At 45.8% G+C, this 26,566-nt stretch overlaps 1 protein-coding gene across 3 annotated transcripts in view; it reads left to right on the top strand.

Moving 5' to 3' along the window:
• ERCC6 (ERCC excision repair 6, chromatin remodeling factor) overlaps nucleotides 1-26,566 on the top strand; it is a 293,153-nt gene that overhangs the window by 20,447 nt on the left and 246,140 nt on the right. For all 3 annotated transcript variants that reach the window (XM_040435004.1, XM_040435002.1, XM_040435003.1), the window contains exon 2: nucleotides 3,537-3,899. Coding sequence is in view for 2 of the 3 variants with exons in the window: in XM_040435002.1 (XP_040290936.1) it covers nucleotides 3,538-3,899 (362 nt within the window). In the remaining variant the exon portion in view is untranslated. The remainder of the gene's footprint in view (nucleotides 1-3,536; nucleotides 3,900-26,566) is intronic.

The raw sequence follows: 26,566 nt of genomic DNA, 5'->3' as shown, positions 1-26,566 counted from the left end.
ACTTAAGGCCGAAAAAAGACATTTGTCCATCTAGTCCGGCCTCTCATCCTGCAAGTTGATCCAGAGGAAGGCAAAAAAAACCTGTGAGGTAGAAGCCAATTTTCCTCACTTTAGGGGAATAAAAAATTCCTTCCCGACTCCAATCAGGCAATCAGAATATCTCCCTGGATCAACGACCTCTCTAGTAGCTATATCCTGTAATATTATTACACTCCAGAAATACATCCAGGCCCCTCTTGAATTCCTTTATTGTACTCGCCATCACCACCTCCTCAGGCAGAGAGTTCCATAGTCTCACTGCTCTTACCGTAAAGAATCCTTTTTCTATGTTTGTGTAACAACCTTCTTTCCTCCAAACGCAGAGGGTGTCCCCTCGTCACAGTCCTGGGGATAAATAGATGATGGGATAGATCTCTATACTGACCCCTGATATATTTATACATAGTAATTAGATCTCCCCTCAGTCGTCTTTTTTCTAAAGTAAATAACCCTAATTTTGATAATCTTTCAGGGTACTGTAGTTGCCCCATTCCAATTATTACTTTAGTTGCCCTCCTCTGGACCCTCTCCAGCTCTGCTATGTCTGCCTTGTTTACTGGAGCCCAGAACTGTACACAGTACTCCATGTGTGGTCTGTCTAATGATTTGTAAAGTAGTAGGAATATGTTCTCATCACGGGCATCTATGCCCCTTTTGATGCAACCCATTATCTTATTGGCCTTGGCAGCAGCTGCCTGACACTGTTTTTTGCAGCTTAGTTTGCTGTTTATTAAAATTCCTAGATCCTTTTCCATGTCAGTGTTACCGAGTGTTTTACCATTTAGTATGTACGGGTGACTTGCATTATTCCTTCCCATGTGCATAACTTTACATTTGTCAGTGTTAAACCTCATCTGCCACTTATCTGCCCAAGCCTCCAATCTATCCAGATCCCTCTGTAGTAGTATACTGTCCTCTTCAGTATTAATTACTTTACACAGTTTAGTGTCATCTGCGAAAATTGATATTTTACTATGCAAGCCTTCTGCAAGATCATTAATAAATATATTGAAGAGAATAGGGCCCAATACTGACCCCTGAGGTACTCCACTAGTGACAGTGACCCAATCTGAGTATGTACCGTTAATAACCACCCTCTGTTTTCTATCATTGAGCCAGTTACTTACCCACTTACAGACGTTTTCTCCCAGTCCGAGCATTCTCATTTTATATACTAACCTTTTATGTGGTACAGTGTCAAATGCTTTGGAGAAGTCCAGATACACAACATCCATTGATTCGCCGCTGTCAAGTCTAGAACTTACCTCCTCATAGAAACTGATTAAATTAGTTTGGCATGACCGATCCCTCACGAAGCCATGCTGATATGGCGTTATTTGCTTATTTCTGTTAAGATGCTCTAAGATAGCATCTCTCAGAAAACCTTCAAACAGTTTACCCACAACAGATGTTAAACTTACCGGCCTATAGTTTCCAGGCTCTGTTTTTGGACCCTTTTTGAATATTGGCACCACATTTGCCATGCGCCAATCCTGTGGGACATTCCCTGTCAGTATAGAGTCCGCAAATATCAGAAATAAGGGTCTAGCTATGACATTACTTAATTCCCTTAGGATACGGGGGTGTGTGCCATCCGGTCCTGGCGATTAGTCTATTTTAATCTTTTTAAGTCGCTGTTGTACTTCTTCCTGGGTCAGACAGGACACTTTTAATGGGGAATTTATTTCAACATTCAGCATTTCATCTGACAGTTTATTTTCCTCAGTGAATACATTGGAGAAAAAAATATTTAACAGCTTTGCTTTCTCCTCGTCGCTCTCTGCGACTCCCCCCTCATTACTCTTTAAAGGGCCGACACCTTCTGTACTGGAACGGTTGACTCACTCTTTAACATCTGCTCAAGTGACCACAGATACTAACAGCCAGGAATCGGTGGGTTCCTGTGACACCACGCTTACTTGGCATGGCCGAGGAACTACCTCTGTGCCCTCCCCTGTCCTGAACCTGCCTCTTGCTTTTACTGATCCTTCTGCCAAGTAATCATAGCTGTCGGCTCTTTTCCGCGACAATGAGCTTTGTGAGGACTGTCGGCAGTATTAGGCCAGCTTGGACTTGGAGGAGAGGTCTGCTGCAGACTCCTTTAGGCGTTCCCCCTTGGAGATCACCATGCATTCTTTGAAATAACTTGGAAATCAATGCTGAGGGGTGTTTATTCTTGATGTTTGTTTTTATTTAGGCATTGATAGTCAATACCGGTCCATAGAGAGCTATCTTTTTTCCCAAAGAACCCTGCTTCTGCCTGTGAGGTGGATATCCGTATAAACCTTGCTAGACTTTTACTGATGTATTCAGATATGGCTTAAAGGGAACCTGTCACCAGTTTTATGGTGTCCTAACTAAGGGCAACATAAATAAGTGATTGCTTCTCTTAGCACAATGCTGGGTCACTTTCTTTAATTGACCCAGTCAATCTGCCAACATCTTGTATTGAAAAGCTCCAGCTGATAATGATGAGTCATGAATATTCATGAGCTCCTGACTCTCCCCGCCCACCTGCTGCTAAATGACAGTTTGTTTCCATATGAACCAGCAGCAGGTGGGCAGGGGAGTGGCTATAGCTCTGAATTAAATATACGCTGGACTCAATGACATCACGCCGGACTCCAATCAGCTCATTAGCATGCGGCATGTGGCATCTTTGTGTGTATATTATGAGGTAACCATCTATCACGCCAGTAAGTGAATACATCTAAGGCACTTTTTAGTAGTTAATGATTGTATATAATTAGTTAGATTATAATCAAATATCCACATGACAGGTTCCCTTTAAGTCTCGGGCAAGAACAATGTGTAGACTTGACATTGAGGAGTAGTAGTCTCCAGCAGCAGGTCTATGTAGCAATCATAAGGCTGCTGTTGAGGTTAGTGTCGCAGACTCTATTATTAAAGACATCAACATAGCTGGCTTAAGCGGGAAGCAATCATTGCGGATTTTGTGAAACAAATAGAACTTGGAGAGGCTATACTGGTGTCAGGCATTGGAAATGACATGCAGAACCCCAATGTAGAATATGCCCCAAGTTCCAGTCCTGTGCTTTGCAGGCTGAGCCAGCCTGGCTAAGAGCGGAGCGCTCTGATTGGATGCGCTCGCAGCCAGGGAGAAGATAACCGCGCCCAGGAGAACTTCAAGTCCACGCCTAGTATAACCAAGTTTCCTCATTAGCATATGAGGCGCCAAAAGATACGGGGACCACAGCGGATGAACAGGGGGATCTTTTAGAGGAAAATAAAATTGCCAAGTCATCACTGGGGGACGCACTATAAGGTAGTATAATAATTGGTTTATAGATATATAGGTGAAAGGTCCTCTTTAAATAAAATTTGCAACTTGAAACTTTTTAGTCTTTAAATTTTCATGGGTTTTATTGTTATGTTGACTTTAGATGCTTGTGTTATTAGTGATATATTGCTCTGTCTGATCTTCATTTATTGCTAAGTAAATATATATTTTAATTTACTTCTCTTTCTGTATACAGAATGGCAGAGAAAACTCCACTCGTGGGAGCGGAAACAAAGGCATCAGACTTTGCTGAGCCACAAGACAACAATGATTGGCCTGGACCGTCAAACACTTCAAGCCATGTTTTTTGTCCTCATGGTCCTGAAATGTCAAGTAGAAAAGTACAGTCCATCCTACAGATTGACCGCTATCAGATCCAGGCTGTGGAAACTGCACAGCAAGCCCTGGAACTCCAAGGGCTTGGCTTAGCAGTGTATGACCAAGAAGTGTTGGAGCGTGAAGTACTCCAGCAAGTTGATAATGCCATAAATGAGGCCAATCGAGCTGCACGACTAGCTGAAGCTGAGAAAGAACAGCAAGAACTTAAGAATGAGTTGAGGTAAGAGTATGTAGACCAGGGATCAGCAACCTCTGGCTTTCCAGCTGTGGTGAAACTACAACTGGGATTTGGAGTTTTACAGCAGCTGGAGTTTGGAGACTCCTGATATAGACTTTTGAAAAAAACTTGTTAAGGAACATTGTTATATTAGTGTATTTATATGCAAATTAGAAACTCATTCAAAAGGAAGAGTGACCTATCTGTAGCCTGCTGTTTTGAGATTCTTGCATATGTTTTGTTCTCATCAAGCACTGCCTTGAAAATAAGTCTCCATACACCAGGGCTTGACAAATTTCCTTGGAATCTAGGAGCCAGCTAAAAAAGTTACGAGCCAGGCGGCGCCGCGTCATAAAGCCCCCAGTAGGTGCCCCCATAGTGCTCCCCCCCCCCCCCCCCCCCCCACTTTTCCATAGAGCCCCCCAATAATGCTGTATGCCATGGTACATATACCGCCGCTCCGTCCCCGGACCCTATTGACTATAATGGGGACGGGGGTGGAGCTCCGGCGCAGCACGGCAGTTCGCGGTGAGAGGCCACCGGACTAAAAAGTTGGACATGCAGTACTTTTAGTCCGGCGGCCTTTCACCATGCACTGCCGTGCTGCGCCAGAGCTCTGCCCCCATTATAGTCAATGGGGACGGAGCGGTGGTCTGGCGAAACAGCGGAAGGATGGATCCGACAGGGTGAACAGCCTGCCGGATCCGTCCTGCCGCAAGTGTGAAAGTAAATGTGATCGCACACTGCATCCAGCACTCTGCCCTCCATGCTGGATGAGACATTGGTTTATAATTTGGCCAAAGCATAGTAAGCCACTCACCGCGTCAAGGTCGTCTCAATTGAGTGGTCCCTAACTCTTGTTCCTACCTGTTTATGGGCCATGACAGCCACATAAAATCCAGGGAATGCAGGTCAGCATGCAAGCCAAGTACACTTTGCTTGTAACCCCGTCCGGTGCCATTACAGCTTTCATCGGATCCAGGGATGCAAGTACCAACATGCATGCTGAACCCACCATATACTTCTCCTGGAGCCAGATGGCTAATGGTAGGTTCTATATAAGCAGACTCAGTTTTATACTGACTTTAAAACCAGCCTCCAGGACAGATTAACTGGTCAGGTGTGCTTGACTCAAAGGAGATTGCATTTTCCGTTTGTGTATGTAGTTCGCCATAGTGATGTGCACCTGCAGGCAGGTTGTGCGGACTCAACCCCTTATATTTTTTTCTTTGTAGCATATATTGGAGGCGTGGCGATCTCCTTTGAGTCAAGCACACCTGACCAGTTAATCTGTCCTGGAGGCTGGTTTTAAAGTCAGTATAAAACTGAGTCTGCTTATATAGAACCTACCATTAGCCATCTGGCTCCAGGAGAAGTATATGGTGGGTTCAGCATGCATGTTGGTACTTGCATCCCTGGATCCGATGAAAGCTGTAATGGCACCGGACGGGGTTACAAGCAAAGTGTACTTGGCTTGCATGCTGACCTGCATTCCCTGGATTTTATGTGGCTGTCATGGCCCATGAACAGGTAGGAACAAGAGTTAGGGACCACTCAATTGAGACGACCTTGACGCGGTGAGTGGCTTACTATGCTTTGGCCAAAATATAAACCAATGTCTCATCCAGCATGGAGGGCAGAGTGCTGGATGCAGTGTGCGATCACATTTGCATTTTCCGTTTGTGTATGTAGTTCGCCATAGTGATGTGCACCTGCAGGCAGGTTGTGCGGACTCAACCCCTTATATTTTTTTCTTTGTAGCAAGTGTGAAAGTACCCTTAGTTATATAGCTACTGAATGAGACAGAAAGGATGCCTTTAACATATATATCTCCTTGAGAAGCCAATTTGATCCTAAAGGGTTAATTCAAACTGTAATCTAAACTGTGTCCTGTCACTTTTATCTCTCTGCTCCTGTCCCTTAATCTTATCACTGCTGCAACAAAAGCATCAGCCGACAGCCTCAGTGTAATCTGTTCTAGAGTCTGACTCACGGTTCTTTTAACTCAAAGAATCGAATAAGTCTCTAACTAAGTCGGATCTTTAGATTCTTTTAACCTGAGACTCATTCGATTCTTTCTAGTCTCCCTCTAGTGCTTGTCAGTGACCCAGAGCTGCTAGTGCTTGCATTGCCTGATCTCTGATTGGTTGGTGGGCGGGGAGGGGCTATCAGAAGCGGCTTCCACTCTAGGATCAGATTACACTCCTCCCGAGTCCCTCCCTCAGGCTCCTCCCTGCTGCCAGCCTCTCACTTTCTGTGTGTGCTGTGACGGAGCTGACTCAGACTGAGGAGCTGTTTCAAACGGTGCTGCCTCCAGACAGAACGGCAGCTCCTCACCCATCGCCCAGGCACCTTTGAAAACGGGCTGACAAATACCCAAGCGCCAGGACTAAATTCCTGGTAGCCATGGCGACCTGGCACCTGGGATTTGTCGAGCCCTGCCATACACCAGCAGTATCTGTTTAAAAGTGTTTTCCAGGACTGTCTTAACCCCTTAAGGACTCAGCCCTATTTCACCTTAAGGACTTGGCCATTTTTTGCAAATCTGACCAGTGTCACTTTAAGTGCTGATAACTTTAAAACGCTTTGACTTATCCAGGCCGTTCTGAGATTGTTTTTTCGTCACATATTGTACTTCGACACTGCTAAAATTGGGTCAAAAAAGTTAATTTTTTTGCATAAAAAAATACCATATTTACCCAAAATTTTGAAAAATTAGCAAATTTCAAAGTTTCAGTTTCTCTACTTCTGTAATACATAGTAATACCCCCAAAAATTTTGATGACTTTACATTCCCCATATGTCTACTTCATGTTTGTAGCATTTTGGCATTGATATTTTATTTTTTGGGGATGTTACAAGGCTTAGAAGTTTAGAAGCAAATCTTGAAATTTTTCAGAAATTTACAAAAACCAAATTTTTAGGGACCACTACAGGTCTGAAGTCACTTTGCAAGGCTTACATAATAGAAACCGCCCAAAAATGACCCCATTCTATAAACTACACCCCTCAAGGTATTCAAAACTGATTTTACAAGCTTCGTTAACCCTTTAGGTATTGCACAAGAGTTATTGGCAAATGGGGATAAAATTTGAGAATTTCATTTTTTTGCCTAATTTTCCATTTTAACCCATTTTTTCCACTAACAAAGCAAGGGTTAACAGCCAAACAAGACTATCTTTATTGCCCTGACTCTGCCGTTTACAGAAACACCCCATATGTGGCCGTAAACTACTGTACGGCCACACAGCGGGGCGTAGAGGGAAAGGTGTGCCGTATGGTTTTTGGAAGCCAGATTTTGCTGGACTGTTTTTTTGACACCATGTCCCATTTGAAGCCCCCCTGATGCACCCCTAGAGTAGAAACTCCATAAAAGTGACCCCATCTAAGAAACTACACCCCTCAAGGTATTCAAAACTGATTTTACAAACTTTGTTAACCCTTTAGGTGTTGCACAAGATTTATTGGAAAATAGAGATACAATTTCAAAATTTCACTTTTTTGGCAGATTTTCCATTTTAATATATATATTTTTTTCCAGTTACAAAGCAAGGGTTAACAGCCAAACAAAACTCATTATTTATGGCCCTGATTCTGTAGTTTACAGAAACACCCCATATGTGTTCGTAAACCGCTGTACGGGCACACGGCAGGGCGCAGAAGGAAAGGAATGCCATACGGTTTTTGGAAGGCAGATTTTGCTGGACTGGTTTTTTTGACACCATGTCCCATTTGAAGCCCCCCTGATGCACCCCTAGAGTAGAAACTCCAAAAAAGTGACCCCATTTTAGAAAGTACGGAATAAGGTGGCAGCTTTGTTGGTACTAGTTTAGGGTACATATGATTTTTGGTTGCTCTATATTACACTTTTTGTGCGGCAAGGTAACAAGAAATAGCTTTTTTGGCACGTTTTTTTTTTAATGTTATTTACAACATTCATCTGACAGGTTAGATCATGTGGTAATTTTATAGAGCAGGTTGTCACGGACGCGGCGATACCTAATATGTATACAATTTTTTTTATTTATGTAAGTTTTATACAATAACTTCATTTTTTAAACCAAAAAAAGTTTGTGTCTCTATAGTCTAAGAGCCATAGTTTTTACAGTTTTTGGGCAATTATCTTGAGTAGGGTCTCATTTTTTGCAAGATGAGATGACGGTTTGATTGGCACTATTTTGGGGTGCATATGACTTTTTGATCGCTTGTTATTACACTTTTTGTGACGTAAGATGACAAAAAATGGCTTTTTTTTACACCTTTTTTATTTTTTACGGTGGTCACCTGAGGGGTTAGATCATGTGATATTTTTATAGAGATGGTCGATACGGACGTGGCGATACCTAATATGTATACTTTATTTTTATTTATGTAAGTTTTACACAATGATTTCATTTTTGAAACAAAAAAAATCATGTTTTAGTGTTTCTTTAGTCTAAGAGCCATAGTTTTTTCAGTTTTTGGGCGATTATCTTGGGTAGGGTATGATTTTTGCGGGATGAGATGACGGTTTGATTGGTACTATTTTGGCGTACATGTGACTTTTTTGATCACTTTTATTACCTTTTTTGGGAAGTAAGGTGGGCAAAATTTCAATTTTCACATAGTTTTTATTTTTTTATTTTTATGGTGTTCACCGTGCGGGGAAAGTAACATGACAGTTTTATAGATGAGGTCGTTACGGACGCGGCGATACCTAATATGTGTAGTGTATTTTATTTTTTTAATTTTTATTCAGTGATGAATGTGTGGTTTTTTTTTTTTTTTAATCTTAACTTTTTTTTACTTTTTTTTTTTTTGACCCAGACCCACTTGGTTCTGGAAGATCCAGTGGGTCTGATGTCTGTATAATACAGTACAGTACAATATATATTGTTCTGTACTGTATTTTACTTACACTGAACAGATCTATGCTTTTAGCACAGATCTGTTCAGCACCATGGACAGCAGGACGCCTGAGCAGGCGTCCTGTTGCCATGGGAACCTTCCTAGTCTGCCACAACTTCGCAGACGGGGAAGGGTAAGCACAGGGCTGAGGGGGGCTCTCTCCCTCTCCATCGGGGGGCTGCAAAGGCACAGCAGCCCCCCGATAGGGAGGGAGCTCCCTGACCGATGACAGTTAACTTTTTCCATACAGCGGTCCGTACGGACCGCGGTATGGAAAGGTTTAAACGGTTGACATCTGCACAGATGTCAGCCGTTTATACCAGGGTGCCAGCAATGTGCTGGCACCCTGGTATAACCACTAGAAGCCAACGATCATTCATGGGGAGGCGGGCGGGGGATCGCGATCCCGCCTGCCGCACCTCCCGCAACGCCCCCACCGCATGCGACACCCCCCCCGCACCACCCGCCGGCATCAAATCGTGCAGTGGTGCAGGGGGGGTGTGAAAAATATTGATTATAGGCACTCAAAAGTTTGATCGCCGCGGTCAGGGACCGCGGGGATCAGAAACTGCAAAAAGCGCAGCAAACAGCAGGTCTGAATTGACCTGCGGTTTGCTGCGATCGCCGACACGGGGGGGTCACATGACCCCCCCCCCCCCCCCTGGCGTTGTCACAGGATGCCGGCTGAAGGATTTCAGCCGAAATCCCGTTCTGATTAACCCCTGGGGCGCCGGAATACTGATTTCAAGTTAGGACGTACCGGTACGCCCTGAGTCCTTAAGGACTCGGGAAATAGGGTGTACCGATACGCCCTGCGTCCTTAAGGGGTTAAAGGGAATCTGTCACCAGCTATCATCCTGTTAAACTGTTTGCATGGACACAGATGTGGTTCAGCGGATTAAAACAATGTTTTAATTTTTTTGATCTGAGGCTGTGTTCCAGAGTTATGCTACTCTTTCTTTTAAAGGGGTTGTCTCACTTCAGCAAGTGGCATTTATCCTGTAGAGAAAGTTAATACAAGGCACTTCTTTAATGTATTGTGATTGTCCATATTGCCTCCCTTGCTGGCTAGATTCATTTTTCTATCACATTATACACTTCTCTTTTCCATGGTTACGACCACCTTGTAATCCAGCAGTGGTGGCTGTGCTGGCGAACTCTAGGAAAAAGTTTCCTATAGTCTGCAAGCATGACTACCGCTGCTGGATTGCAGGGTGGTCGTAACCATGGAAACTAGCAGTGTATAATGTGATGGAAAAATGAATCAAGCCAGTAAAGGAAGCAACATGGACAATCACAATACATTAAGTGCCTTGTATTCACTTTCTCAACATAAGGCTCCATTCACACGTCCGCAATTTCGTTCCGCATTTTGCAGAACGGAATTGCGGACGCATTCATTTCTATGGGGCAGCACGATGTGCGGAACCGCACTTCCGTTCTGCAAAAAAATAGAACCTGTCCTATTCTTGTCCGCAATTGCGGACAAGAACAGGCATATTCTATTAGTGCTGGCAATGTGCGGTCCGCAAAATGCGTAACGTACATTGCCGCTGTCAGTGTTTTGCTGATCCTTGGATCCGCAAAACACGTTGCGGACGTGTGAATGGAGCCTAAATGCCACTTGGTGAAGTGAGACAACCCCTTTTGATATGCAAACTAGGCCTTTGGTGCAATAGGGGAGTCACCATTGCTATTGTTGCATCCCAGCTCTGCTTCTTTCTATGTCCCTCCTTCCCCGTGATGCTTCATCATTGCCTGGCCCTGTCAAAGCAGAGAGGGAGGGGCTGGCCACAGAACTGAGTGGAGCTTGGGGGCACAAAAGCAATAGTGATGACCTCATTACACCAAAGGCCCAATTTGCATATTAAGAAAGTGTCCTAACTCTGGAACTGAATCACTGATCAACAAATGAAAAAGTGTTTTATTCAGGTGAAGTACAGCTATTTGTCTGCAAAACGTTTTAATAGGGAAGTTGTAGGTGACAGAATTGCTTTAAAAATTGACCGTGGCCATAAAATGTGAAAAGACTGTGGTATGCTTACTAACCTCCCCAAAAAATACACTAGCTCCAAACAAAGTACCGTATTTTTCGCTTTATAAGACGCACCTGATGATAAGACGCACTTAGGTTTTTGAGGAGGAAAATAAGAAAAAAATATTTTGAACCAAAAGGTGTGCTTTTGGTAGCTTTTGAACTAATGGTGGTCTGTGGATGATGTACTGTTATGGGGGGATCTGTGGATGACGCACTGTTATGGGGGGATCTGTGGATGACGCACTGTTATGGGGGGATCTGTGGATGACGCACTGTTATGGGGGGATCTGTGGATGACGCACTGTTATGGGGGGATCTGTGGATGACGCACTGTTATGGGGGGATCTGTGCAGGACACTGATGGGGGGGGGGGGGGGATCTGTGCAGGACACTGATGGGGGGGGGGGGGGATCTGTGCAGGACACTGATGGGGGGGGGGGGATCTGTGCAGGACACTGATGGGGGGGGGGGATCTGTGCAGGACACTGATGGGGGGGGGGGGATCTGTGCAGGACACTGATGGGGGGGGGGGGGGGATCTGTGGAGGACACTGATGGGGGGGGGGGATCTGTGCAGGACGCTGATGGGGGGGGGGGATCTGTGCAGGACGCTGATGGGGGGGATCTGTGCAGGACACTGATGGGGGGGGGGGGATCTGTGCAGGACACTGATGGGGGGGGGGGGGATCTGTGCAGGACACTGATGGGGGGGATCTGTGCAGGACACTGATGGGGGGGATCTGTGCAGGACACTGATGGGGGGGGATCTGTGCAGGACACTGATGTCATCCACAGATCCCCATAAGTGTCATCTACAGATCCCCCATCAGATGCATCAGTGTGGAGGGAGGAGGCGGAGACACTCATGGCAGGGCCCAGTGCAGTGACTCTACTCTAATACACCGGGCCCCGCAACTGTTAAACATTCAATCGGATCTATATCTAATAGTATATGCGCTGTACGGCTCTTACTGTAGTACCGGAAGTATAGCGCAGACCGGCATCTCCATCGGTCATGCGCCACCTGCCGCAGCTCCCTCCTCATGCGCCGTCTGCTCCAGCTCCCTCCTCATGCGCCGCCTGCCTGCTTATCTCACTTTATGAATGAACAGGCAGGCAGCGCATGACAGAGGGAGCTGGGGCAGGCGGCGCATGACAGAGGGAGCTGGAGCAGACGGCGCATGACCGAGGGAGATGCCGGTCTGCGCTATACTTCCGATACTACAGTAAGAGCCGTACAGCGCATATACTATTAGATATAGATCCGATTGAATGTTTAACAGTTGCGGGGCCCGGTGTATTAGAGTCACTGCACCGGGCCCCGCCTCCTCCCTCCACACTGTCACTGATACTTCGCTGGCCGCGCTGTGCAGCATAGCGGCCAGCGAAGTATTCGCTTTATAAGACGCACGGCCATTTCCCCCCCACTTTTGGGGGGAAAAAAGTGCGTCTTATAAAGCGAAAAATACGGTAATTGCTGTGTATAGCTAAATTTAGAATCTCCACACCAAAACAAACATTATAAATACACAGCACATGATCAGTCTGAATAAATATTATATTAATTTCATACCAGATAACATTTAAAAACCAGTAGCCGTGGCATACATATGCAAAAGAAAAGAACCACGATGGATATGTCCTATTCCAAAGAAAAGACACATTGATGAATGGCGCTAATATGTAGTGCCCCTCCCCCACCATTTAAAAGGGATTAGGAAAATATCCAAAATAGCTCTCCTGAGGAAGCGATATGCGAAACGCGTGTCGGGGTTAGAGCCACATTGGTCGGTATTATTTGTGTTATGATGTACTTTTTGATCAATTTTGTGCATCATATATTGCACTAGGCACTTTGTTTTGATTGACTTATTGTAGGAATTGACTCTTCCCCCCCCCCCCCCCCCCCCCCAAATGTATTTTGGTATACTTCTACGAAAGGTTGCACTTTGCTATTTTGGATATCTTCCTAATCCCTTTTAACCTCTTAAAGACACCTGGTAATTAAGGACACAGGACGTACCTGTACGTCCTGTGTATTTCCGATCACTGCCACGCGGTGATCGGAACAAGCTGCCTGCTCAAATCATTGAGCAGGCACCTTGGATCAATGACCAGGGGGGTCCCGTGGTCAATTCAGACCTGCGGTTTGCGGCTTTTACGGGCATGCGGTGGGTGCTGCCATCGGGGTCATAGGTGCCATCGGGTCCCCGTGCGGCTGTAAGGGGGACCCGATGTCATGGAAGGCAGAACGATGCCTTCCTTAGGCATCGGCGCTGCCTTTCGGTGACTAGCCTGTGAGATCCAGCCCCCTGGATCTCACAGCCAGGAAGCTGTATGAATAATACACATTGTATTACTCATACAGCCAATGCATTCCAATATAGAAGTATTGGAATGCATTGTAAAGGGAATCAGACCCCCAAAAGTTGAAGTCCAAAAAGTGGGACAAAAAATAAAGTGAAAAAAAGTTGAAAAAAAATAGTTTTCCCCCCAAAAAATAGTTTCAAGTAAAAAAACAAACCAACGTCATTGAAAGTTGACAACAAAACGTCAACAAAGAAAGTTGACATATTAGGTATCGCCTCGTCCGTATCGACCGGCTCTATAAACATATCACATGACCTAACCCCTCAGATGAGCACCGTAAAAAATAAAAACTGTGCTAAATAAACCATTTTTTTTGTCACCTTACATCACAAAAAGTACAACAGCAAGTGATCAAAAAGGCATATGCCCACCAAAATAGTACCAATCTAACGATCGCCTCATCCCGCAAAAAATGAGCCCCTACCTATGATGATCGCCCAAAAACTGAAAAAACTATGGCTCTCAGACTTTGGAAACACTAAAACATGATTATTTTTTATTTTTTTCAAAAATGAAATCATTGTGTAAAACTGAAATCATTGTGTGAAAAAAAAAAAAAAGATACATATTGGGTATCGCTGCGTCCGTGAAAACCTGCTCTATAAAAATACCACATGATCTAACCTGTCGGATGAATTTTGTAAAGAACGGTGCCACAACAGCTATTTCCCCTCACCCATGACGGCACCCCATGCGACCAGGGACCTCCCATCCGGGACAGGAAACCTGAGAAGATAAAAGGTTCACACCCCCACCAAGCACCAGTTCATGTTTCCTGTCCTCCGGATAGGAGATTCCTGGGAAGATTGAAGATTTTTCTCACCTGCAGCTGGGGGGAGCCCCAGGTTCTGATCCGGTGTGGGGCCTTCCCCAGGCGGCTGAAATCTCTGAGAGCTGCTGCCTAAAGCCTGCCTTCCCCTGCATTCCGGCGCCGATCCTGAGGGAGCCGCTGTGGCCCTGCTCAAGCAGCTTCCCTCATGCTGTACGGCGTTTTGCCCAGTTCCTGCCGGGCGTCGGGGAGGCGTCTGCGCATGCGCGCCCCTCCGGCACGCTGTGTAAGGGGATGGGGCTTATACCTGGAAGCCTGTAAAAAAAAGCTGGGATAGCCTAGGCGCGTCGTTTAAATATAAATCTGGCTGCGGGGGAATCCAGCCAGCTGATGTAGCACACAGTGCTGTGCTGAAGAGGCTCCATTCCTCCAGAGATGACAGAGCCAGCAGATGGACGCGCCGAACCCCTGGAACCCTCGAGGCCTGCTAGTCCGGTACCGGTCCTGAGGAGTGGGGACAAAGATCTGCTTGGTAAGATTGATCCTTTTTTTATTAATGGGGTGTTGTTTGACTTGTTTTAGGTTACAAATACCCCCAAAAAAGCGGCTTCAAAAACAAAGCATAAAGAGTGTGCGGGATGTAGAGTGGCCCTAGCATCTTCTTATTCTAAGCCGCTATGCACGCTGTGTATTGATAAACTGGTGGCGGAGGAGTCTCAGAGCCTCTCCAGAAATATGACGTCCTTAATACGATACGAGGTCAGGGCCTCCTTAAAATCATTTAAGAAGGGCCGCCCTAGGTCACCAGACAAGTTCCCGGATGTTAGGGATTCTGATGTAGACCTCTCGGACGTGGAAGAAAGGGAAGCGGGTCAGTAACTTTCTGACTACGCTACTTCATCAGATGATGAGGAGGCAGGGAGTTGCCCATTTCCACCTGAGGACACTCAACACCTACTTAAAGCTGTCAGAGCGACAATGCAACTTGAGGATGTGAAACAGCCTAAGTCAATAGCAGACCTAGCTTTTCAGGGATTAGGCCCCAGGAAACACAGGGTCTTCACCCTTCACGAAAATCTTCACGAAAATCTTCAAGCGTTAATTAAAAAGGAATGTAAAAAATCCTGACAGGATTTTTTTTTTATCCCAAATTCAGTTAAAAGAAAATATCCCTTTGAAGAAAAAGTAGCACAGTAACTATTTGGGACAAGGCCCCTACAGTAGACGCCCCGGTAGCAAAGATCGCCAATAAATCTGCATTGCCATTTGATGATTTGGGTAGCCTGTCAGACCCATTAGACAAAAAAGCAGATATTTATTTAAAACTGGCGTGGGAATCGACCTCTGCTTGCCTGATACCAGCAGTTGCAGCCTCCTGGGTTTCAAGATCACTGCATATATGGTTAGATCAGTTAGAACAGCATCTCAGGGAAAAAAAAGCCAAGAGAGGATCTTTTAGCTTCCCCTCCTACTTTTTCTTAAGCCGCTGACTTTTTAGCAGATGGCTCCACGGATATGATTCGATTTTCGGCCAGATCGGCCGCCATGTCTAATGCGGCAAGGAGAGCTATCTGGCTGAAGTCCTGGAAAGCGGTTCAGGGCTCAAAGGCCAGACTCTGCTCCATCCCTTGTGAAGGTGACAGACTTTTTGGGTCATCTATTGACGACCTACTTGAAAGAGCCTCAGATAGAAAGAAGGGCTGTCCGGTTCCCCAACGCCCCCCCTTTTTTCGTAAATACCAGAATAAAAAACAGAGGGGTAGACAGTACGATAGAAGGGAAAGGGATAGATTTCCTAAGAAATCCAGAGGTTTCCTTTTTAAGACCCAAGATCTAAGGACAAGCAATGACGCTGAGTCCCAGGTGGGGGGAAGATTATCTCCTTTTTTTTTTTTTTCTTTTTTCTTTTTTTCTCCCAGCCTGGAAAACAGTAACCAAAAACGGTTGGATCCTGGGGGGGATTGGAGAAGGTTTCCGCCTGGAATTTCTGACCCTTCCCCGGGATTCATTCGTTCAAACAGACTGCCCCAAAGACCAGATCAAAAGACAGGCCCTAGAGTCAGAGATCTTACTTCTTCTGCGCAAGGGGGTGGTAGTCCCGGTTCCACAGGCAGAGAGGTGCAAGGGATTTTACTCTCCTCTTCTTCTTCTTTTTTTTTTTTTTTTAAACCTAATGGCTCCTTCCGAGTAATCCTAAACCTAAAGAAACTAAACAAGTTTCTCAAATACAAGAAGTTTCATATGGAGACCATAAGATCTACCATAGAACTTCTATCAAGAGATTGCTGGATGGCGACTCTGGACTTAGAGGACGCATATTACCATGTGCCAATTCATACGTCCTCCCAAAAATTTTAATGGCCTGTCACCATCTCAAACTTGTGTGTTTTTACGCATCCTCTTAGATTCCCGGGTAGAAAAAACGTTCCTTCCATCTACCAAGATAATTTTCATCAGGGAACACGTTTGGGATCTCTTCAGGTCTTACCTCTGCTCTTTCAGAAAGGTGATGGCAGTACTGGGCCACCTGACAGCAACAATTCCGGCGGTCCCATATGAGAAAACGACAGTCCTGCATCCTTCATCAATGGGACGGTTGCCAACAGTCGTTAGATCGGACCTTCCATTTATCCTCGGAAGCAATGATGTCTCTCCTTTGGTGGACAGTGCCAGAGAATCTTTCGGCAGGAGTACCCTGGTCCTTTCAGGATCCGATACTACGGATGCCAGCCTATGGGGGTGGGGGGCTCACTCCAAGAACAAAGGCTGGCAGGTGGGATTTGAACACCAGGAAAGCCACCTCAAACTTCAAAGAGCTAAAGGCAGTGGAAATGGCTTTTAAAATCTGTTATTCCGGGCATATCCCACAAGAAAATAATCCTATACTCGGACAACTCAACAACAGTCGCATATGTCAACCATCAAGGGGGAACGAGGGCACCCTCTCTGGCAAATCTTTGTCAGCAGATTTTCCATCTGACAGAACAGAAACCTCTGTTCCTGTCGGCAGTCCACATAAAAGGGAAGGAGAACATAGTGGCCGATTTTCTGAGCCGCGTCCAGCTAAATCCAGAGGTATTCTCCCAGTTAGCTAAAAAATTTGGCCTCCCACGGTAGACCTCTTTGCCTACAGGAAGAACAAAAAAGTAGAGAGATTCTTCTCCCTGATCCAGGATTGGTCACAGGAGGAAGGTTATGCCTTCCCTCCTTTTTCCCTAATTCCGCAAGTCCTAAAGAAAGTCCAGAAGGAAAAAGCTATAATTACCCTGATTGCCCCAGTTTGGCCGAAAAGATCCTGGTACTCCAACCTGCTAAAATTAGCGATAGGCCCCTCCCCCTGGATTCTGCCTCCTCGGGAGGATCTATTGTATCAAGGCCCGATTCTGCATCCCAATCCAAAAATCTTGCACCTGGCAGTGTGGAGACTGAAAGGGGGATCTGGTTAGGTCGAGGCCTTTCCTAGTCGGTAGTTACCACCATTTTGGGTAGTATGAAATCCACTATGGCTAGAAAATACAATAAGATCTGGGAAGTCTTCTCCTCTTTCCTAGGTACCAGTCCTGACCCTTTCTCTCCTCCAGATGTTTCAAAAGTCCTAGACTTTTTACAAGCTGGTCTGGATAAAGGGCTTAAGGCTTCCACCCTGAGAGTTCAGATGGCAGCTTTGAGTTACTTTTTTGATGTGCAGCTGGCCCTTCATCCTTGGGTAAAAAAGGTTTCTATCAGCGGCCTCCAGTATCCGCCCTTCGATAAGACCTTTGTCCCCCTCCTTGGGACTTAAACACGGTCTTGACGGCCCTGTCACAGAAACCTTTTGAACCTCTGTCAGAGATCCCCCATAGACATGCTCTCCTTTAAAATGTCCTTTTTACTGGCCATTACATCGAGTAGAAGGATTTCAGAGATACAAGCCTTCTCGGCTTTTCCACCATATACCCAGATCTTAGATGACAAGGTTATCATCAGGCCTCTCCCGTCCTTTCAGCCAAAAGTGGTTACGGACTTCCACAGAAGTCAGGATGTTATCCTTCCATCCTTTTGCACAAATCCTTCCAATAATTTAGAAAGGGAGTATCATTGCCTTGACGTTAAAAGATGTTTGCTAACTTATCTGGAGTCTACTTCGGCCTGGAGGTTAGAAGAAAACCTCCTTATTCAGTTTTGGGGTAAGAATAAGCGGCGAAAAGTGTCCACGGCAGTCATTGCTAGATGGGTCAAAAGGGCCATTTCCAAGGCCTACCTAGCACAGGGTCTCTCTCCCCCTTCAGGGTTTGGAGCTCACTCCACCCTATCGGTGGGCCGAGAAGGCGGATGCCTCTCTGGCTCAAATTTGTAGAGCAGCAACGTGGAGTTTCCCACATACTTTCTTAAAGCATTACAGGCTCCAACTTCATGCGGATACCGCCTTTGGTAGAAAGGTGCTTCAGGCGGTGGCCCTCCCCTAATTTCCTCATTAATAGTCTATCTCGCATTGGTGAGGGGAAAACAACTTTGCTTACCGGTAATCGTTTTTCTCGGCACCCCCAAAATTTTTCCCTCCCCCCCCCCCCCCCCAATTTTTTTTAATATATTTACCTTAATAGGTTTAATACGGAGTAGCCTTCTACTCCTCGGTAAAGTTCTTAGGGAATTTCCCTAATGAACAGTCTAAATCAGAAGAGATATAATTTACCGTATTGGATCTCTCTCTTTTCTTAAGTGTGTTCACCTCCGGAGTACTGTTTATTACTATCACTGGTGCTTGGTGGGAGTGTGAACCTTTTATCTTCTCAGGTTTCCTGTCCCGGATGGGAGGTCCCTGCTCCCATGGGGTGCCGTCATGGGTGTCGAGAAAAACTATTACCGGTAAGCAATGTTGTTTTCTTGTTACCTTGCCTCACAAAAAGTGTAATATAGAGCAACCAAAAATCATATGTACCCTAAACTAGTACCAACAAAACTGCCACCCTATCCCGTAGTTTCTAAAATGGGGTCACTTTTTTTGGAGTTTCTACTCTAGGGGTGCATCAGGGGGGCTTCAAATGGGACATGGTGTAAATAAACCAGTCCAGCAAAATCTGCCTTCCAAAAACCGTATGGCATTCCTTCTGTGCCCTGCCGTGTGCCCGTACAGCAGTTTACGACCACATATGGGGTGTTTCTGTAAACTACAGAATCAGGGCCATAAATATTGAGTTTTGTTTGGCTGTTAACCCTTGCTTTGTAACTGGAAAAAAATTATTAAAATGGAAATCTGCCAAAAAAGTGAAATTTTGAAATTGTATCTCTATTTTCCATTAATTCTTGTGGAACACCTAAAGGGTTAACAAAGTTTGTAAAAATCAGTTTGGAATATCCTTGAGGGGTTTAGTTTCTAGAATTGGGTCATTTTTGGGTGGTTTCTGTAACGGAACGCCTAGCACCCCGACCGGGTACCTCCGTCGATGGATACTCCTAGTGCTTCCAGAGGACTCCAAGCACTCCACGTGACACCGTCAGCACTGCAGACCCCACGAACCGCCGAAGCTTGGTGGAGGTCTCGCCGTCTCCTACCCACCCTGGACCTACGACAAGGCTCCAGTGGGTGAACCGCTCCTAAATGCAGAGACAGGAACCAGGAGCAAGCTCTTACAAGAGCTTATACTCAGGGGAGTATTGTGATATAGCAATCCCCAAGAGTGTAGTTATTCCATCCCCCAAACATGAGCCAAGACTTCATGAAGGTATAAAACAGGAACACCTTTATTGAGGGCTATCCGCCCGTATTTATGCAGGTCCCCATCTGGTGGAGACGCCCCTAGTGGACCCCCACAGCAAACACAGACATTTAACATATTCCCAGATAGCTCAAGTCTGAGTGCATATCTTTAGGTGAATGGCACTCAGAATACACAAATACAATACAATTAGCTATCTGGGTACCCTCACATAACAAAATACAATTGCAAAGACAGATTTAAGCTGTGCGGCCGGTCTGTCTGCTCCTTTAAAGTTAGTATGGGCCATAATCCTGAGGCAAGAGGCTGATAAACAGGCCTCTCAAAAACCCAGTGGCGAGGTTGGTTTTGCCACAGTTTCTATTATGTAAGCCTCACAAAGTGACTTCAGACCTGAACTGGTCCTTAAAAAGTGGGTTTTTGAAAATTTCTTCTAAATTTGTTTCTAAACTTCTAAGCCTTGTAACGTCCCCAAAAAATAAAATGTCATTCCCAAAATGATCTAAACATGAAGTAGATATATGGGGAATGTAAAGTAATGACTATTTTTGGAGGGATTACTATGTATTATAGAAGTAGAGAAAGTGAAACTTGGAAATTAGCTAATTTTTCCAAATTTCTGGTAAATTTTTTTTTTTTTATTAAAAAAAGTTTTTTTTTTTTTTTTTTTACTCCATTTTACCAGTGTCATGAAGTACAATATGTGACGAAAAAACAGTCTCAGAATGGCCTGGATAAATTAAAGTGTTTTAAAGTTCTCGCCACATAGTGACACTGGTCAAATTTGCAAAAAATGGCCTGGTCCTTTAGGTGAAAATGAGCCCGGTCCCTAAGGGGTTAATGGTGGGGGAGGGACACTACATATTAGCCCCATTCATCAATGTGTCTTTTCTTTGGTATATGACATATCCATTGTGGTTCTTTTCTTTTGTATATGTATGCCACTGCTAATGGTTTTTAAATGTTATCTGGTATGAAATTTATAAAATAATTAATAAATAAGTATTCACCACATAAAGAGACACTGGTCAGATTTGCAAAAAGATGGCCTGGTCCTTAAGGTGAAAATGAGCCCGGTCCATAAGGGGTTAAGGGTGTGCACACTTATGCAACCATATTTTATTTTTATATATTTTTTTTCTTCCCTCTACCTAAAAGGTTTTAATTTGTTTTTCAATTGAGTTGTACAGTTTAAGGCCTCATGCACACGACCGTTGTGTGCATCCGTGTCCGTTCCGTGATTTTCTGCGGACCCATTGACTTTCAATGGGTCCGTTGAAAACTCGGAAAATGCACCGTTTGTCATCCGCGTCCGTGATCCGTTTTTCCTGTCAGTCAAAAAAATATGACCTGTCTTATTTTTTTGACAGACAACGGTTCGCGGACCCATTCAAGTCAATGGGTCCGTGAAAAACCACGGAGGCAAACAAGATTGCCATCCACGTCCGTGGTCTGTGTCCGTAGGCTACTTTCGCACAGACGGATCCGCAGATCCGTCTGAATACACCTTTTTTAGAGCTGAGTTTTCACATCGTGAAAACTCGGATCCGACAGTATATTCTAACACAGAGGCGTTCCCATAGTGATGGGGACGCTTCAAGTTAGAATATACTAAGAACTGTGTACATGACTGCTACCTGGCAGCACCCGATCTCTTACAGGGGGCTGTGATCCGCACAATTAACCCCTCAGGTGCCTCACCTGAGGGGTTAATTGTGCGTATCATAGCCCCCTGTAAAAGATCATGTGCTGCCAGGCAGCAGGGGGCAGACCCCCCTCCCCAGTTTTAAATTCATTGGTGGCCAGTGCGTCCCCCCTCATCCCTCCCCTGTATTAAATTCATTGGTGGCCAGTGCGGCCCCCCCTGATCATTGGTGGCAGCGGAGAGTTCCGATCGGAGGCCCAGTTTAATCGCTGGGGCTCCGATCGGTAACCATGGCAACCAGGACGCTACTGCAGTCCTGGCTGCCATGGTTACTTAGCAATTTTAGAAGCATTATACTTGCCTGCGCTGTCTGTGACCGGCCAGGCGCTCCTCCTACTGGTAAGTGAAAGGTCTGTGCGACGCATTGCAGTAGGCCCCTAAAATGGTATATGGGGTCACATGTGGCAGTATAAATACCCCACATGTGACCCCATTTTGGAAAGAAGACACCCCAAGGTATTCCATGAGGGGCATGGCGAGTTCATAGAAGATTTTTCTTTTTAGCGCCCGGTTAGCGGAAATAGATTTTTTTTGATTTTTTTTTTCCTCACAAAGTCTCCCTTTCCGCTAACTTGGCACAAAAATTTCAATCTTTCATGGACTCAATATGCCCCTCAGCGAATACCTTGGGGTGTCTTCTTTCCAAAATGGGGTCATTTGTGGGGTGTTTGCACTGCCCTGGCATTTGAGGGTCTCCACAATCATTACATGTATGGCCAGCCTTAGGAGTTTCTGCTATTCTCCTTATATTGAGCATACGGGTAATGATATATATATATTTTTTCCGTTAAGCCTCTGGGCTGAAAGAAAAAATGAACGGCACAGATTTCTTCATTCGCATCGATCAATGTGGATGAAAAAATCTCTGCCAAAAAAAAAGAGGGGAAAGGCGTCTGCCAGGACATAGGAGCTCCGCCCAACATCCAAACCCACTTGGCTCGTATGCCCTGGCAAACCCGATTTCTCCATTCACATCAATCGATGTGGATGAATAAATCATTGCCGGGTTATTTATTTTTTTTTTATTTTTTTTTATATACAAAGTGTTTTCCAAAGCATATGAACACAGCCCCTCAGCTCATATGCCTCGGCAAACGTATCTTTTTTACTGCAGAGGAGAAATTTCGTCTTGCAGCGCCGCATACACCGACTTTTGTGTAATCTGACAGCAGCGCATTGCTTCTGTCAGAATGCACATCAGTGCTGCAGCTCGTTCATCGGTTGGTCCACCTAGAAGGTAAAAAAAAACAGAACAAAAAAGAAAAAACCAGGCCGCAACGCAATAAATTTATTAACATTAAAGGGATTCTGTCACCAGGTTTCACCCCTGTCAGCGAAACATATGCTGATGTTCAGGGCCTCATCAGGATTCCTAATGTGGGCTTCTAAATGTGATCCGTAGCCTTATTTTGCTAAAAAACAGGTTTTACTAACCTGTCACTCAAAGAAATAAGGTGCCCAAGGGGATGTCAAGGGATGCAAGGTGCCCGCCGCACCCACCACCGTTCGTGCCCAGCGCCGCCTTTCCAGCCTTCTGCACCGCCTCCTAATCCTCTGTGCCGCCTCTCGCTCTCCCTCCCTCCCCCCTCCTCCTGCTGTAAGATATCTTGCGTGCGCACAGGACTCTGAGAGGCTGGCGCCAGAGTGCAGGTCATACCTGGGTTGAAAGTGCCGGCGTCCTGTGCGCACGCAAGATATCTTACAGCAGGAGGAGGGGGGAGGGAGGGAGAGCGAGAGGCGGCACAGAGGATTAGCAGGCGGTGCAGAAGTCTGGAAAGGCGGCGCTGGGCACGAACGGCGGTGGGTGCGGCGGGCCCCTTGCATCCCTTGACATCCCCTGACATCCCCTTGGGCATCTTATTTCTTTGAGTGACAGGTTAGTAAAACCTGTTTTTTAGCAAAATAAGGCTACGGATCACATTTAGAAGCCCACATTAGGAATCCTGATGAGGCCCTGAACATCAGCATATGTTTAGCTGACAGGGGTGAAACCTGGTGACAGAATCCCTTTAAGTTTATATAACATTTGAACAGAACATTAACTTTTTTGCTTACCGGTGATTTTTTTTAATTTTTTTTTTACCTGTGCAAATCGCCCAGAGATGTGGCGAAGTACATTATGCACTTTGTCCCAGGTGAAAGGAGAGGTTTGCAGCAGCTGTGAGTGAAAGGGCCCTAATAGCCCTGTGTGCCTGTCCTGTGTCAAGCAATCCCTATGCTAAGTGTACCTGTGTGTGGGATTTCCGGAAACACTCCCCTAAGCATAGGGCAGGGTGGTCAGGGCAGTCAGGACAGAAATAGCGGGTGTCACGACTTATTCCACTTCTGCTACAGACACAACATTTTTTTCGGGGTGGCGGTCGGTTTGAGGTACCAGCAACAACACTGGGGTAATGTCGCTCGTGTAGATGGCTCACTACACTGGTGGATGGGGCCACGGAACCTCCTGGATACAGGAGGTTCTCGATGATCTCTTCCTGAAATTTGAGGAAGGATCCTGTTCTCCCAGCCGTACTGTAGAGAACAAAACTATTATATACAGCCAATTGAATCAAATATACAGACACCTTCTTATACCTGCGTCTCGTGCATCGGGAAAGTAAATAAGGAGCCAACATCTGGTCATTGAAGTCCACCCCTCCCATGAGCAAATTATACTCGAGGACTGAGAGGGGCTTTTCAATGACACTGGTTGCTCGTTCAATTAGTATTGTCGTGTCTGCGTGAATAGAGGAGAGCATGTAATCGTCACGCTTGTCTCTCCATTTCACCGCGAGCAGTTCTTTGTTACACAAGGCGGCCCTCTCCCCCCTTGCAAGACGGGTGGTAACGAGCCGTTGGGGGAAGCCCCGGCGACTAGGTCGCGCGGTGCCACATCAGCCAATCTGTTCTAAAAACAAATGCCCGAAGAGGGGCACACTTGTGTAAAAATTGTCCACATAAAGATGGTACCCCTTGCCAAATAAGGGTGACACCAAGTCCCAGACTGTCTTCCCACTGCTCCCCAGGTAGTCAGGGCAACCGACCGGCTCCAGGGTCTGATCTTTACCCTCATAGACACGAAATTTGTGGGTATAGCCTGTGGCCCTTTCACAGAGCTTATATAATTTGACCCCATACCGGGCGCTCTTGCTTGGGATGTATTGTTTGAAGCCAAAGCGCCCGGTAAAATGTATAAGGGACTAGTCTACGCAGATGTTTTGCTCAGGGGTATACAAATCTGCAAATTTGGTGTTAAGGTGGTCTATGAGGGGCCGAATTTTGTGGAGCCGGTCAAAAGCTGGGTGGCCTCTGGGACGAGAGGTGATGTTGTCGCTAAAGTGCAGGAAACGCAGGATGGTCTCAAATCGTGTCCTGGACATGGCAGCAGAGAACATGGGCATGTGATGAATTGGGTTTGTGGACCAATATGACCGCAATTCATGCTTTTTTTTGTTAGGCCCATGTTGAGGAGAAGGCCCAGAAAAATGTTACATTCGGAAACTTGGACGGGTTTCCATCAGAAAGACTGGGCATAAAAGCTTCCCGGGTTGGTGGCTATAAATTCAGTGGCATATCGGTTTGTTTCTGCCACGACTATGTCCAAGAGCTCCGCAGTCCAGAACAGCTCAAAAAACCCCAGTGCCGAACCGATCTGAGCTGTCTCAACCCGAACTCCAGACTGGGCGGTGAAAGGGGGAACTATTGGTGCGGCTGAAGTTGGGGGCTGCCAATCAGGGTTTGCCAGCACCTCAGGGACTCTAGGGGCTCTACGGGCCTGTCTGTGCAGTGGCTGCGACAAGGGAACTAATGCACGTGCCACCGTACCAGCTTCAACTGCCCTTCTGGTGCTCGCCACTTCACCATGTTGTACAGCAGTGCTGGTACTAGGTCCAGGATGGGCTGCGCTGCTGGTGTATGCCTCACCACGTAATCCGACAGCGCCAGCCCCACTCTGCTGCCCTTGAAGCGGATCCTGCGCAACCTGTGGTTTAGCAACACTGGGCCGGGTACGCCTGGTGGTATCGGGGACCTCAACCTCCTCGTCCGAACTTTGGGTCAGACTGCCACTGCTTTCTACAGGTTCATATTCTGACCCGCTGGATTCGTCAGATGAGGGTTCCCATTCCTCATCCAACTGGGTCAGAATCCTGTAGGCCTCTTCAGAAGAATACCCCTTATTTGCCATTTGGTCAACTAAATTTAGGGGTATTCCCTGAGACTACCCAAGAAAAAAAGCAAGCCTGTCTTACAAATGGGAGGCTAGCGAAGTACCGGAAGCCGCTGCGATTGATAAAAAAATATCTGTGACAAACTGCCATTTGCCACTGGGCATTGTAGAAAACTTATGGCTAGCCTCCTGCTCTACGACTATGGCCCCGGGACATATTACCTTCTTCCATACTGAACTTTAAGCTCCAGAGACTGCATGAAATTGACCGACCACACAGCCCAAATCTATGGAACTGTTTTGGCCAGGAAATTGTGCTTGCGGTCGGTCATAAAGGACTTCCACTTAACTTTTGACCTGCTGGAGGGATTTGTGTGATTTTTGGAAGTGTTTTTATGTTTGATGTAAGCTGAGTTTAAATATGTAATTTTTATGGAGATGGAATGTATGGTTTTAAAGTTACAGTGCATGTTTAAAAACTGTATTTTTACTGTCTGTGATAGTTATGTTAATCCATAATTATATCCCAGACCGAAGGGAGGATTTTGTGTATTTGGGTGGTGATTCCTCTCCTGTTGTTCCCACATGTGTATTGGCGATTTCCCTTTGTCCTGGGAGATAATTGAATTGCTCTTCGGGTGTCTCCAGGGCAGAGAGGAGGAAACCATGATGCATTGTGGGGACCTGCATAAATACGGGCGGGTAGTCCTCAATAAAGAGTTCAGTTCATGGTTTTTCTAACCCTTCAAAACGCAGCCTTGTCTCGTTATTGGAGGGAATTGCTGTGTCACGCTGGGGATTGCTATGCTCTGCATATTTCCTGGAGGAGAGATCTTTCCCACACGGTCCTGAATGCTGGAGGTTCATTCAGGGTGGAAGGAAGACGGCGTGGCTCCAGTTAAGCTACGGCGGTTGTGGAGTCTGCGGTGGTTGTGGTGTCCAGTGTGGTGCTTGTGGTCCTCGGCGCAAGCTAGGAAGCGTCCATTAACGGAAGCGGATCCGTTACAATATCAAAACAGTTTTTTTTTTATCGCCGCAGCGCTTGTGAAGTGATTG

The sequence above is a fragment of the Bufo bufo genome, chromosome 6 (assembly GCF_905171765.1).
Source record: "Bufo bufo chromosome 6, aBufBuf1.1, whole genome shotgun sequence".
In the NCBI taxonomy this organism is placed as follows: Eukaryota; Metazoa; Chordata; class Amphibia; order Anura; family Bufonidae; genus Bufo; species Bufo bufo.
Note: the sequence above shows the minus strand (reverse complement) of the source record. Positions and strands in the feature narration are given on the sequence as shown.